At 34.4% G+C, this 14,528-nt stretch overlaps 3 protein-coding genes and 1 pseudogene across 3 annotated transcripts; 2 read left to right on the forward strand and 2 right to left on the reverse strand.

The window, feature by feature from the left end:
- Window positions 595-3,133, reverse strand: LOC104792565. Its single transcript, XM_010518747.1, has 4 exons — window positions 2,640-3,133; window positions 2,075-2,465; window positions 1,037-1,582; window positions 595-823 (listed from the first exon to the last, which is right to left on the reverse strand). The coding sequence occupies exons 1-4, from the start codon at window positions 3,131-3,133 to the stop codon at window positions 692-694; spliced, it is 1,563 nt and encodes a 520-aa protein (XP_010517049.1). The 3' UTR covers window positions 595-691.
- Window positions 7,798-9,092, reverse strand: LOC104792567. Its single transcript, XM_010518748.2, has one exon. The coding sequence runs from the start codon at window positions 8,900-8,902 to the stop codon at window positions 7,994-7,996; it is 909 nt and encodes a 302-aa protein (XP_010517050.1). The 5' UTR covers window positions 8,903-9,092; the 3' UTR covers window positions 7,798-7,993.
- Window positions 11,060-11,731, forward strand: LOC109133396. Its single transcript, XM_019246474.1, has one exon. The coding sequence runs from the start codon at window positions 11,155-11,157 to the stop codon at window positions 11,419-11,421; it is 267 nt and encodes an 88-aa protein (XP_019102019.1). The 5' UTR covers window positions 11,060-11,154; the 3' UTR covers window positions 11,422-11,731.
- LOC104792568 lies at window positions 12,088-14,152 on the forward strand (annotated as a pseudogene).

The raw sequence follows: 14,528 nt of genomic DNA on the forward strand, positions 1-14,528 counted from the left end.
GTTGAAATAGAGAGCAGGCGTTTTCAGTACCATAGAGATGAGATCTAAAGGATTCTTCTAAACTATATATTTATTTTAACTTCTGATCTAGTAGTATTCCTTTTACACTTAGCTTTGGGATTTTCTCTTATTCGACCCAAATGTCAAACAATACTCTGTACAGTTTAATTTTTTGGTTATATATTGAACTTATATGTCACACAAAAAAAAAATGTTCCCTACAATAATATATAAGATATCATCAAGCTTGTTATATATTGAACCTATCTCCTCAACCTCAATTTTAAGAGCCCTCTGGCTCTGCCCAATAATATTAATTCTAATAATCTGTTACAAAAGCAAATTGTTGTTTCCTATTATATACTGAGTATAAGAGATCATCTAGTCCCCCCAGACCAATCTTCTTCTTTTTTTGCTTGGGCCTAAAACGGTAAAACCAGCTCTAGCTATATATATTTTGGAGGAAGACATGTGTTACATGAGTTAATAAAACTAGAATTATATTGATATGATAAAAAATGTAACAATCTGTATAATTTTGACTTTAGCCAAAGTTATGATTTCAAGTTAGTTGATACTTACATAAACGAACGAATGAGAAAATTGTTGCTCAACTCCTCTTGATATGAAACTATATAGTCTCTGAGATAAAAGGGAGCCGATCCATCTGTCGAGTTGTGAAACCTTCCATTCATTTTTCGCTCGGATGCTTTGTTGGAAGAGAAACACTTTCGAAAGGATTAAAATGCCGTATCTTGACATGGATTACGTTTTTCGAGTCTCCTTCACTGTTGACAATTTCACAGAACTGTCTACGTGGTGCCTGTAAACCCAATCAAATATAAAAAGATCATCTATATTTTCAACTACAAATCAAACACACCAAATTTAAAAGCACAATGTATATAACTATAAATCAAGATATATTCTCAAATGCTGTGCCTAAAAATAATTCATGAATTTCTCCTATATGGTTGGTCACTAAATTGGTGTAGACAGATGTGAAGATTTTAAGTGTCCATATAATTTTACTTACCATTTTCCATAGATCATGCCTCCATGTGGTAGCCGAAACGTCGATGAACTCAACCGAGTTGGCGCGAGAATAATGCGGCGAATCACATTGCGCCTCTCCCACGTCAACATGTTTCCGATACGTCGTAAGAGTCTGCCCTAACCCTACCTCATAAACCCGGTCCAAGAAATAAACAATGGGTCTCTCGCATGGATCTCCGCTGATGGGTCGGGTATCAAACGAGAAAGGCTCCAAGCTCGATGTCCGCCACGACTTGAACGTAAGAAACGGCGTCTCAAGCTCCTTACCCGTGACCAAAGACGGATAAATCTGAATGGTGTAGCCCCATGAAACCGAGACAGACCAGTTCCGGCTCGGGTCATGGCAGAAGCTGTGCTGGATGATCCGGCTTGGATCCGTCTTGTATGCTGACATGAGTCTTCTTAGGGCGTCGATTTGGTTCGTCGCTGGAAATATTGAGTCAACGTAGTCGAGGTGGTGGAGCGTAACCAGAGGAGCCACCGGATGGGCAGCTAGTAAACCGTACGGGTTTCCACGTACGTCCACCTGGATATTACCATTCAAAGAAAAATTATTAAATCCTGATCTTATGGTTCCAAAAATCAAGAACGTAACTTAGATATATTTTTGACCAAAAAAATAAAAACTTAGATATAGTTGCACCAATATCAATATGCCACGAGACTAAAATTTGAAATTTTACTAACATTCCATCCGAATTTTAAGAAACGTACGAGTCCTAAAAGTATAACTTAATGAATTTTTACTATCAAAGATTTCATAATTAAAGCAATAAAATAGTTTTGTCGATTTTAATTAGGATAATTATACGTTGAAACAAAAAAAAACGGACACCAAAATGTGAGCAGTGAAGCTTCTAAATTTTTACACGATTTGAAATTTAAAACTGAATTTTCAAATAATGGAAATTCAATATTCCACCGGAATCTTATTTTTAAAGCTAAAAATTATATACTTCTAAATAAGTGAAATTTCCACTAATGACAAAAAACAAAAAAAGGAAAAATTTGAATATACCTGATGGAAACCTAGTTCCTTGGTAAGGGGAACTCCAATCTCGCTTAGACAAGCTTCAATCTTTTGATCAGATCCATATAACGATGCGTAACGGTCAATACAACCATCGAGTATCTTAACAAGCTCGACGGCTAATGGGTAACTAATTGCCATACCTCCGCCACCGTAAGCCATGGCGTAAGAGTGAACGATGTCTTGTTCAACACTCTCCGAGTTTCCTCCGATGTAATACATTTGATTGTGATCATACTTATTTAGAACCGTTATAAGATTGTCCACAAAGAAAACGGTGTCGTCGTCACCCATCACGAACCATCTCACGTTCGTTAACCCTAACGCAAAAGTCTCTTTGATGATTCTCGCCATTCGTATAGCTGATCTTGAACCATACCTAATGAAAAAATTGGCGATCGGATGAGTAAATCGTACGCTTTGGCATTGTCACAATATATTTGATTTGTGGTTACAACATCGGAAACTAGGTTTTTGAAGAAAAATTATAGGTACTGTGAGAATTGATCCTTGACCTAAATAAATTGGTTGAAATAGTAGAAACAGTTTATACCAGCAAGTGTAGTTGAACCGGGAGGTATCCGCCGAGACTTGATACGGTGGAGAAGTTGAGAGCCACGTCATATTAAGAGGCGGTTCCTCGTCAAGCCATACGAAGCCGCGGGTGACGTTGGGACGCCCCCACAGTTCGGAGTAACGGCTGCGATCTCCCCACGTTTGAATGGAGCCACCAATCCCGAACACTATGTGGGAGACATCGGTTGCCTCCGAGGGCTTATTCTTCCGGAGGATGGTCGAGGAGGAGGCTGAAGAGTTTGTAGTGGAGTTTACATTGTAAGGACCTAAGCGACGGTGGCCGAGGTTGCGGTGGCAATCGGAGCAATCGGAGAAGATGATGTAGAAAAAGATCAGAGCAACGGAGATGAAGATGCATATGGTAAAGAAGAACTTGGAGACGAGGGAGAGAACATGGCTAGGTTTTACAGTCGTCGCCGGAAATATCGACGCCGGTTTGTAGCGGAGCTTAAACGGATCGAAGATGGCCATTTTTTTTTATGTTTATAATAGTATGTGGGATGGGGTTTTAATTTGTATCCATCTATACAAAATATATCTATACAAAATATATGACGAATGTAATGAAACTTTTTTTTGTGGTAGGCACGACTGTATGAAATTATGAATAAGGGGGTTTAGTGGAAATAAATTTTGCATTTATTTATTGCGATACAAATTGAGAAAGTCTATGTTCATCGAATATTCCTACACCTTTATTTTCGTTAATGAAATATATGATTTCGACAAAAAAAAACTTTTAGTTACGATGCAGTCATCAACATTGTCTTTTTGAATTCAAAACATGTAGCTTCTAAAAGATATGAATAGTCAACTTTTAAGCATATCAGATAGTCAGATATTGTATATGTATGCTAAAAATAATATTGATGGACCCTTAAGCTGTTGAACATCTATCCTATTGGGCCAAGCATGGTTGAGTATTTTTAAGATTTCGATTAAACTAAAAAAAAGGAGGCAAGAGTAACCCAATAGTTTTGATACAAAAGGTTATTCTATTAATTAAATTGAAAAGCCCAAAAGTCTTTTAATATGAGGAACAACAACTCGAATCAAAGGTTTTACACTCTTGACTAAAAAAATGTAGTATTGGGTTAATTATGTTACACTCACACAAACAACCCATGAACCATACTACTGTAGCTTTGTTCATGGTTTTGTGTGTATGTGTGGTTATTGTGTTAAACTGAGTGAATAATGTTAGTTATGTAAAACTGTAATAAGTAAAGAACGAAACCACAAAAACCAATAATAAAATTAATTAGAGCATTAATTAAATAGTAGATATCTACAATGTTCATGTATATATATGTTCGTAATAAAAGGCTTGGTAGTATTTGTTTTACAAACAGCATGCAACTACACGAAAGATTATTCTGGTCTATCGAATTCGTATCAGAAAACGCATAGGGAAAGAATGATTACGCCGGTAAATAGTAATACAATGTACAATCAAATACTAGTGTCTAAGTTTCATGCATCTAGATTTCATTTTAAAAATTTAACTCAAATTTTACAAAAGATATATGAGAGAAAATTTAATGATATATAATTGTGAGTGAGACTTCCATGAGAGTATATAATTATGTAATGATGAATCAGAATGAGAGTTGTATGTTATATAATTACATTATCTCACTCGTGGACAACTACTGTTCTTTATAATTGAGAATAAAATACAAGTAAAACCAGATTGGTAAAGCGGACCAACCAAGAATTTTTGGTCTTTTCTTGTTGTCAGGATCCTCTGTAGAACTTTCGCTTACATACGCACAAATGTATTATATTTTCAGTCATTATTTCTAAGTCTAGTTGTTAATTGCAAATAGACATTTGGCGATTGGGTTTGCAACGACAACAAGTTTTGTTGCAAGTTTTATTCATAAAATACCTTTTTCAAAAACTTTTTTACTTAACGAAATGAATTACAAAACCAATTTACCTTAGAAAATAGAGAAAATATAATAATAATAATGCAAGGTTGAACCATGTGAAATCTCAAATCATCTGATTTTAAAGAGTTAACCTTACGAAACGATTAAGGTTTAATTTCATAAGCATTTGTACACAATAGTAAAACCCTAAATAATTGATCTATCTTTAAATGTATGTTTACCTTGATGTTAGTTTCACGTGCCACGACTTAATTTGGGTTCGACTGTGTGGAACATATTTCATAATAAATATATAATAAGATATACTCTAAATATTTTATGGATTAAATAATGGGAAATAATTGATTATCATATTTTATTTTTCTCCAGCAAATTATTAGAGTATTATGGATTCTATATAATTATTTAAGAATTGTCCAAACTTCCGTGACACTTAATTCTTAGAATCCATATAAAAATTATCTTCATATTGTGCATATATATTGATTAAATATTGAAGTATGAGAGTTATAGAGAATGAGATTGATCATTCCCATGTGGAAGCTCTGCCCCTATTCGAAGACTTCACTTCCACCTATGCATTGTTATATTCGGAGAAGACCACCTAATTAGTCTAAAGTGCGTATCTAACTAATACCCAAACCCTAGGTAAAACAAGAATTGGTTGTATACCTTATTTAAATGACTCGTCCAAATTGTCAAAGTCAGTGGGTGCTATTCTACCGTTTTGATTAGTAACGATATTTCCCCAAATATCAATGGCTACAATCGTTACTAATATAAACGACAACAACGACAAACATGATCACTAATGTGAAATGTACAAAATTATAGACTTTCGAAATATATTGCGAAACCAATATTGCAATAAGAAGTATTAGAGGTAATTTTAACTAATAGTCACTAATGTGATCATAATAAATCATTCAAACTTTGTTTGAAATAGCTCGCACAAGTTTTCTATGACTTCATTGTAAGTCTGTAACATTTCTTTGAATCTCATAACATATCCTATATTATATATGTTCATTTACATAATTATGAGATAAGATCATTTACATAGTTAAAAGATTCATGTATATCTCTTGTCTCCAGTGCCGGTCCTGACCTAAAACTCGTAAAGCATGGGCTTTAGATGCCAATATTTATCACCAATATATGGGATATCATGTCATGGATGTTGCAGTGGTACAGTGGTTTTATGTACACCGTTTCTACTTAAGTGATCCGAGTTCCAGCCATGATATGCCTGGTTTTGTTAATATTTTTTATAAAATGTTTGTTAATGGACAAAAAAAAAAAAAAAATTTAGCTTTAGGCATCAAATACATTTGGGCCGGCCCTGCTTGTCTCATATATATACCACAAGAAAATGTGAACCTAGTAACGGCCAACATCGTTAAATCAAATCAACCCATCAAGACACTATTTAATTTTCTTTCCTTAGACTTCTAGTAAAAACTCAGTATAAGATTAATTAGTTCCAAAACTCTTAAGACAAGTAGATACTGTACCGTAGATATATACATATATAGTTTCTCCTATAAACTTACGTAGAATTGGGACTGAGGGAAGCAAATTTGGTAAAAAAAAATTCCGATTATGTAAACCTTTTAGCTATGGTAGTATTTAACAAAAAAAAAAATGGTAGTATTTAACAAAAAAAGAAGAAAATTGGTTATATATATGGAAACTGGATGGTAGATAGAAAGAGTGAAACTACTAGGGTTTATATATAGGATCTGAATTCATGAAATAGTTAGTATAAACAGATTCTTCCAATGCATTATAGGTGGTTGATGATAGAAATAGTGCAAACCTAGTTTACCGACACAGCTTTGAAATATTTTTAAGTCTAAGCCATAGAAGAGTTGGTGACCCATGGGGCTAAAAAAGTTAGGGTATAAGAGAAAGAGACTAAAGACTCTAATCGATCGGTTGGAATAGTATAAATATATAAATCTTATGTATTAAAGTGTTTATTGAGACAAAACAAGCGAAAGGGAATATGTGTTATGACATATTTGGATTTTTGTGCTCTTTCTTATGCTTATTTACTATGATTTTGACAGAAAATCATGTTACGTACTGAGATGCGAATGTATGTGGAAACGAGCTTATAACGACGTTCCACAACAAGGAATTAATAAAAATTAAACTATTGAAGGTTATTAAAATCTTTCGTTACTTTGGACGTCATATTCGTTATATTTATTGGTTGGGAATTTAATTCTTAAATTACAAATTAGAATCCGTTTTTTTTTCGGGTATTCGTAAACTTTTGTATTTTTGCCATCGAAATCCCTTAAATAAAAATAATCAACTAAGATCTATGAGACAATTTTCATCATTCTCTCTCTCTCTCTCTCTCTCTCTCTCTCTCTCTCTCTCTCTCGGAAATTGTGACAAAATATTCCTTCTTCATGTGATTTTATTTTGGATTGTGGTTACACCACAACATGCTCAATACTTCTTCTTTTGTTCTTTTTAACCAAGAGGTCTCAGACTTTAGATCAACCGTAGTTTTTTTCATAACAAATGAGTTTGTCATTTTCCAGTAGTAAGATTCGAAGCCGAGATTTTAAAGCTTATAACGATTTCCTAGCTCTAGTATATAACTGATTCATTATAGTTGGGTGGGTTATATATANTTTTTTTTTTTTTTTTTTTTTTTTTTTTTGTCGTCTTCATACTTTGGTCTTATTTATATATCCAAGTACTTAAAATAGATGCATACATATATAGTATTTTTTTATTGCCACGCACAACATTGTCATATTCGTTTTGCTATTTTTTCATATTTTCATTTCAAAGACTTATTAATTCTAGTACCGAGAGTTCATATACTCTTTTTCAAATCCAAGCTTAATTTTAACGAAATTTACCCACAAAACTTAATCATAACTTGGTATCTCATTTTACCCACAATGCAATGCTAATAGTTATCTCAAAGCCTTAAGCTAGAAATCAGGAAATGAATTATCTTTTGGTATGTGATAATTAAGCATTGTACATGATTCATTTCCGGGAAAAAATTATCTAAATATGTAATAATAATAGTGTATAGAATGATTTAACTAGGGTGTATACTGTGTAGTAAGAATGCTTAGAAAATATATCAAGCACGAGAAAACTGTATATGATATTGCTCAAGCCTTAAGTATTTCCTTACATTTTTCATTTTTTTTAATGGATTTTTCATACAACTCATCCCAAATAAAAAAAGAAGTAAAACCCAAGAATCTGTATAGCAGCTGGTACACTTTAAACACGCAAAAACCAAGGAAAGATAAATCCAAGTAACACACAAACACATACACATACACCCATAGGAAATGTTTTTTTTTCGCTCACCATGGCTCACCATATGAAATGTTTCTATTTATATATATATATTTCTTCCTTACCTTTTGGTAGGGATTCATCAGTCCATCAATCAATTTCCCTTTGGTGGATCTGTCCCTAGCCTAAGCTCAAGGTCTAAATCCTCAAAGCGATCACCCTTGTGTTTGATATCCTCTTTTCTTGTAATAATATCACTCTTACAAGATAAACTTGAAATGAAAATCGATGGCTGCGATGGACTCTCATGCCTTCGTCTTCTCTTACATATATCACCCCTCCCGATCTCATCATCGCTGCCGTGAGCAGTAACCGGAAAACTTTGGTGGATGACCAGATTCATGCTCACCGAGAGATCAGTGCTACTTCCAAGACCAAGTTTTGCTTTGTGCTCGATTCTTGGCACATCACTCTCGATCTTTCTCTTCTTGTCTCCTTCCATAACCGGAATTTCATATAGATCACAACGCTTTTGCTCCACAAAGGTACTCGGGCACGGCCATGGGGAAGAGGGTATTTTTTTGGAGTTCTTGGAAGGTTCTACAACGAAAGAAGGAGAAGAGGAAGAAGTATTTTGTTTTTCAGGCAAACCAGAAGAAACCCTAGGAGTCAAATATGGTAAAGAAGAAGACGAAGAAAGGTCAATAACACAAGAGTGTTGAGTCTTAAAATAATTAGGTTTTGAGTTAAAAACCAAAGTATAGCAAGAGGTTTCACGAATATCATCGCTATCGTTATGAGATGGATACTCCGGAGGTGAAGAAGATTTGGAGAATAAGTATTGGTCGTCGGCTTGCTTAAGCCGTGCTCTGTCTCTTCGGTGAACGTTCATGTGGCCACCGAGGGCTTGAGCCGATCTAAACTCTCTCCGGCAGAAGCTACACGTGTAAGATCTCGGCGGCCACAAAGATCCGGCAGCATCGTCTTCTGCGAAAGCCAGCTCTTCCCATGATGATTCTTTTTTGCTTTTCTTGGGGATCCAGAAGTCATCAGGTTTCTCCATTGTAGATGATGGCCAATTGAGAAGTTGACGACAAGCCCTAGAGGAAAAAAAAGAAAAATCTTCCTTGTTTTCTTGGGTGGTTAGAGGAACCCTAGGTGATTAATATTAGGTGGTGGATTACGGAAAAGATCAAGAATGGTGTCATGAAAATAATGAAGGTCAAGGTGTGATAAATATCAATTAAAACCAAAACGAGTGGAGTATTATAAACGATCAAGGGGTTATATTTTATTATGTTAATTAATTGGACCGTAGGGATTTTATGAAGAAAAAAAGATGATACGAACTTTGGATTTTAGTACAAGTTAGCTGACTGATCTAAAATCTTTTGTGTTTGCTTGTTCCAAGTGGCTACCCACAAGTGAACGTATACTAGTTTAAAAAAAAAAAAAATTGTATCGTATTATTCTTGTGAATCTACAGTCGTTTATATACATTCTATATATACACACCTAGCGACGAGTATGTTTTGTCATTGAGGTTGCTATAGTTTGTTCAAAAACTATTACTTAAATAGGTAAATCCTCACGATAAAATAGATTAAATAAATGTTTTGGTTAAATGATACTATATTTATGACTATTTCATACATCAAGAATCTTGTTAATCAATCTTTAAGTAAATTCTTGGGGATTGAAAAGTCATATGACTTTTTCAGTTGATGACCATATGAAATTATGAACTATCATTCATATTTTGTGTCATTGTTCAAACTGGAATTTCCTAACCCGAAATTTTCAAATTTTAATTTAGTAAAATCTAAAGTTATTTACAGTGGTTAATTTGTCACACCAGTTCGATTAACTCAATATTAAAAAAAAAAAAAAAAAAAGATAGCTAACTCCAGAAAATATGAAAAATATATTTTGATCTAAAAAGACCAACCCAACCTAAGTTTTGGGCTTCAACTATACTATTCAAGGCCCATATGAAAAACTAAAGAGGGATAAACCTGACCATGAGAGGGCAATCAACAAGTTCAATATTATTGTCTTGTTGAATTTTACATTCCTTTTTTTTTCTTTTATACCGAAAAGGGTTTGAAGTTTGGCTTGTACATCCTACCTTTCTTTACAAGAAACTCTTAAGATATATAATTTCAGAGGAAATTATAAAACTAACAACTCGTAAGAATTTACTACAAACTTCTTGACATGATGTTATATTGTTATTTGTGATAGACACATTTCATCTTCATTTCTAACTATTACGACCATCACACATGTCTTTATTCTCGGAGATATCTATATTTTGACAGTACTATCATAATTAAAGGTCTTATGCGTATTTAATTACCATTTTCTTTTTTTTGGTAAAAATTTAATTACGATTTTCTTGTTAACATATAAGTCTCTATAAGACTATAAATTAATCAAATTAAGTATATTATACGATATAGTCACAGTCGTCATTTATACCAGGTGCGCCCAACAAGCAGATGAAGATAAACATTAAATCAAAACAATAGTCAATATATCATACTCAGTTGGCTTCTTCAACGCAAACGGATTAATCAATTCCTAAATTAGCTAAATGCTTTTAATATGTTGACTATACCAAAATAGTCTAGTGGGCACAATTCCGTAACCCTTTCTTATTTTTATTTACCCTCAAAACGTCACCACTCAACAAATCTTTTGACATCATACGTTCTTTTCTATAATAATCCAAACATATCTTCCACTTTTTATAAATATATTATGATTTATTTCCCATTAGTCAAAGATTTTATAGAATAAGTTTTGCTTCGTAAAAATAAATTAAGTAACTACTCTAGTAGACTTTATCAATAAGAACATATTTTTAAAGTCTATAAAAAAAAGTTTCATATTTTTATATTTCTAAAACTACAGCAAAGCAACAAAAAGAAGATTTGCAAGTTTACAATTACAACTCTCCAGCAGTCCAGCTGCATGCCATTATCAAAAAATTGGATGTGGATAAACTTGATTTTCATATAATTAAATAGGTGTTAATATATAGTTTTGTTGAAGATAAACCCATTGGACCAGCCGTGGTTTTTATATTAGTTTGAATGTAGCTATCAGACTCTTCTTGTAGCCAGATTTCACATTCAAAGGTTGCTTCTCTTTTTATTTTAAATCTTGCAAACTCATATAATGACGTGGGAAAACTTGTGGATGCAGCAACAAATCATAAGACGCCACGTTTGCAAATCTTGATCGCTCTATAAAAAACCAAACCTGCTCTGTTTTTCTTTGGTCTCGCAAAAGATAAATAAAGAAGAAAAAATGGAGGGTCTGATCCCGTTGGTTTACAAAGCCGTCATGCAAATCCGTTACGGCGACGAGTCATCCTCGCAGCAACTTTCTTCATCTTACTACGTTCGTCTTCCGGGTGATTCTGGTCGGTTCGGAAGATCTGATTTCGATGTATCGGGTCGTCATGGATCATCTTCTTCCAATACGGCGCCGTCATCTTCGTCCAAGACCACCACCACTACGTTCGCTGTTTACAGGGGAGTCCAGTCACCTGTTTCTCGTCGGGTTGTCACGTGATATACATGCGCTTCTGTAAGGAACCTGAAGATGCATGCGTGTGAGGGTGTGGGGAAGGGTTCGTGATCTTTTGTTTTGTGTGTTTTTTTAGAGTTAGGGTTGGAACGGTTTAATAAAATAAACCTGATGTAAATGTAATCATTCCGGTTTGGGAGATTGGGATCTCTAAGCGTGGGCTACTCAAAAGGGTAGTCTGATCGTGGCTTTTGATTTGTGTGTGTTCTTCTTCTAATTGTATAAAAAAAATTATATGAATATATTTAGTTTGTCCGTCATTACTTTTGTGAAATAGTTTGAACTTACCATGTTGTTTTCAATTTTAATAAAATTGAAATGGTAGAAAGTGCATGTGTGGCGGTCAATTCTGTTTACATGTACAATAACAATACTTGAGATGAGAAGACTAATCCAATTTTTAATTTATGTTATCAAGGTATATGAGTTGTAAAAAAAACGCTAATTAATTACGTTAAAATTGCCAAGTGTTGGCAATTTACATGCAAAAATGGCATGTAATAGCCAATTTGTAATAAGATAACATAACATGCCATTGCGAAAAAACATGCTAATTTAGAAGAAGAAAAAACAAACGCTAATGTTTATCAAGGACTTTGGAATTGACGGTATTATAATGACAGGCTAATTTCTATGAACGTGTCATTGGCCATACGTTTTAAAGCAATTTTGAGGCAGAAACAAAAAGAGTTGTACTCTCTGTCTCTGACTGAGTTGCGTCTTCTTCTTTTCTTTTGCATCTGGTCTCTCTCTCTCTCCTTTTTTTTTTGTTCCTTCTGTTTCATAGAATTTTTTTGAAAATGGCAGTTCCGATTCGATTCTTCGAACTGAACACTGGTGCCAAGTTACCTTCCGTCGGTCTCGGAACCTACGCCATGGCTCCGGAATCCATCGAACATGCGATTAAGGTATTATTATTTCAGATCGAATATTAAGCTTTTCTGTTTTTGATTATTTTTAAAAAATAACTAATTGCATTCCTCTCTCATTGTCTATTCTAGATTGGGTACAGGCATATCGACTGTGCATCTATTTACGGTAACGAGAAAGAGGTACAAAAATTTTAACCTTGACAATTTCTCTTAATTCTAACAAAATTTAATTCTCTTGAACCATATATAGATTTCATTTGGCAATAGATTAAAAATTTTGACTGGTAACAGTGTAAGTTATAGCTTAGTTGGGGCTCATTGTGGCACAAGAATCCTCACAATATCCTTAATACGTATTTGCACCATTGAATGAGTTAGGGAATATGCTCTGTTTTAGTCTGTTGTGTTAAAAATGTTCTGCTCTCTACCTGCTTTCGTTGTTCTCACGCTTTGGTTTCATTTGTTAGATTGGTGGTGTATTGAAGAATATGATAGATGATGGTTTCGTGAAGCGTGAGGAGTTATTTATTACTTCCAAGCTCTGGTTTGTGCAACTTTCTCCTTTGGCCAAGCTTTTCTACTCTTCATATATATATAAACACATGTTTGTGTTTTTTTCTTTTTCTGTTTCGTTTTGCAGGTGTAATGATCATTTGCCTGAAGATGTGCCTAAGGCACTTGACAAAACCTTACAGGACTTACAGATTGACTATGTTGATCTATATCTGGTACATATAAACTTAGCAAATGAATCTTGGATTTGTGTAGTTTCTTTCATTTTGATGTGTGTTTCTTTTTTGACTTTTGTTGAAGATACATTGGCCAGTGAGCTTGAAGAAGGAATCGACTAAGCCAACACCTGAGATGCTCACTAAACCTGACATACCAAGTACATGGAAAGCTATGGAAGCTCTGTATGACTCTGGAAAAGCTAAGGCAATTGGTGTGAGCAATTTCTCATCAAAGAAGCTCAAAGATCTTCTTGATGTGGCACGTGTAACCCCTGCTGTTAACTAAGTTGAATGTAACCCAGTTTGGCAGCAACATGGTCTTCATGAGCTATGCAAATCCAAAGGAGTTCACTTATCTGTGAGTCTACTTAAACATTCTGAATTTGCTATGTTTTTAGTGAGTATGAGTTAATGAAGTTGCCATCATCATTGGTTTTTGATTCATGATAGGGTTACTCTCCTTTGGGTTCCCAAACTAAGGGAGAAGTCAGGCTAAAGGTTCTTCAGAACCAGATTGTTGTCGAGGTTGCAGAGAAACTTGGAAGAAGCACTGCTCAAGTGGCTATCCGTTGGGGACTCCAAATGGGTCATAGTGTTCTACCAAAGAGCTCAAGCGAGGCTCGGCTCAAGGAGAATCTTGATGTTTTTGACTGGTCTATACCTGAAGATCTATTTGCCAAATTCTCTAACATTCCCCAGGCAAGTTATTTCCTCTGTTTTTTTTTTTCTGGATCAGTCAAGTAACTTTCGGTTTGGTTTCTTATGATCATCCCTCCTCTTCTTAACTATCTTGTTTCTTCGATAGATCATCAAATCATGGTTCTTTACTGACCTTATAAACCTTGCAGGAAAAGTTAGTCCGAGCTGCTGAGTTTGCGCATGAGACATACGGCGTCTATAAGACCCTTGATGAGTTATGGGACGGTGAAATTTGAGATAACTTCTCTCCTCTCTATCTGTAAAACCAATAAGGACATATATGTAATGTTTTTGTAATCCTTCCATGAGGTTTTATATAATCCTTCCATGAGAGACACTAAACACATTAGGATTTCATGAGGTTTGAGAAATGTTATTACTCTGCAGCCTTCAAACAATAAAATGATTTCAACATAAGAGATTTAGTCGAGCCTAAGATTATATCCTTAGCAGTTTATCAACCTTTAGTTGCACTCCAAAATATACTGTTGTATGGTCACTTACTGAATCAAAGGGATCTTTTATTATTCTCATCAAAATTACAATAATAAATTTTGAAACGAAATCTATTTATTGAATTTTCACAAGACATATATTAGAAATCTTTTCCATATTAAGGGAATGTACTAGGTCGGCAGTGTGAATGATGAACTCAAATTAGCCGTCTATAGTGAATATTTTTGGTCGCTAGTGCGGTGGACCAAAAAGACGCAGAGAATATCCAAGAGGAAATCTAAATAAACGAATTAAAACTTTAAAAGTTACGTGCCACCGTCCACGTAAGGCTTTA

This window comes from Camelina sativa, chromosome 6, assembly GCF_000633955.1.
Source record: "Camelina sativa cultivar DH55 chromosome 6, Cs, whole genome shotgun sequence".
Lineage (NCBI taxonomy): Eukaryota > Viridiplantae > Streptophyta > Magnoliopsida > Brassicales > Brassicaceae > Camelina > Camelina sativa.

Bases quoted from the DNA above. Each gene is read 5' to 3' on its own strand.
- LOC109133396 (XM_019246474.1), top strand. From the start codon at position 11,155: ATGGAGGGTCTGATCCCGTTGGTTTACAAAGCCGTCATGCAAATCCGT.
- LOC104792565 (XM_010518747.1), bottom strand. From the start codon at position 3,133: ATGGCCATCTTCGATCCGTTTAAGCTCCGCTACAAACCGGCGTCGATA. The intron at 2,466-2,639 runs GTATAAACTGTT...TTTTTTCATTAG, and splicing joins CGGTTCAACTACACTTGCTG to GTATGGTTCAAGATCAGCTA. The intron at 824-1,036 runs GTAAGTAAAATT...TTGGGTTTACAG, and splicing joins GGCATGATCTATGGAAAATG to GCACCACGTAGACAGTTCTG.
- LOC104792567 (XM_010518748.2), bottom strand. From the start codon at position 8,902: ATGGAGAAACCTGATGACTTCTGGATCCCCAAGAAAAGCAAAAAAGAA.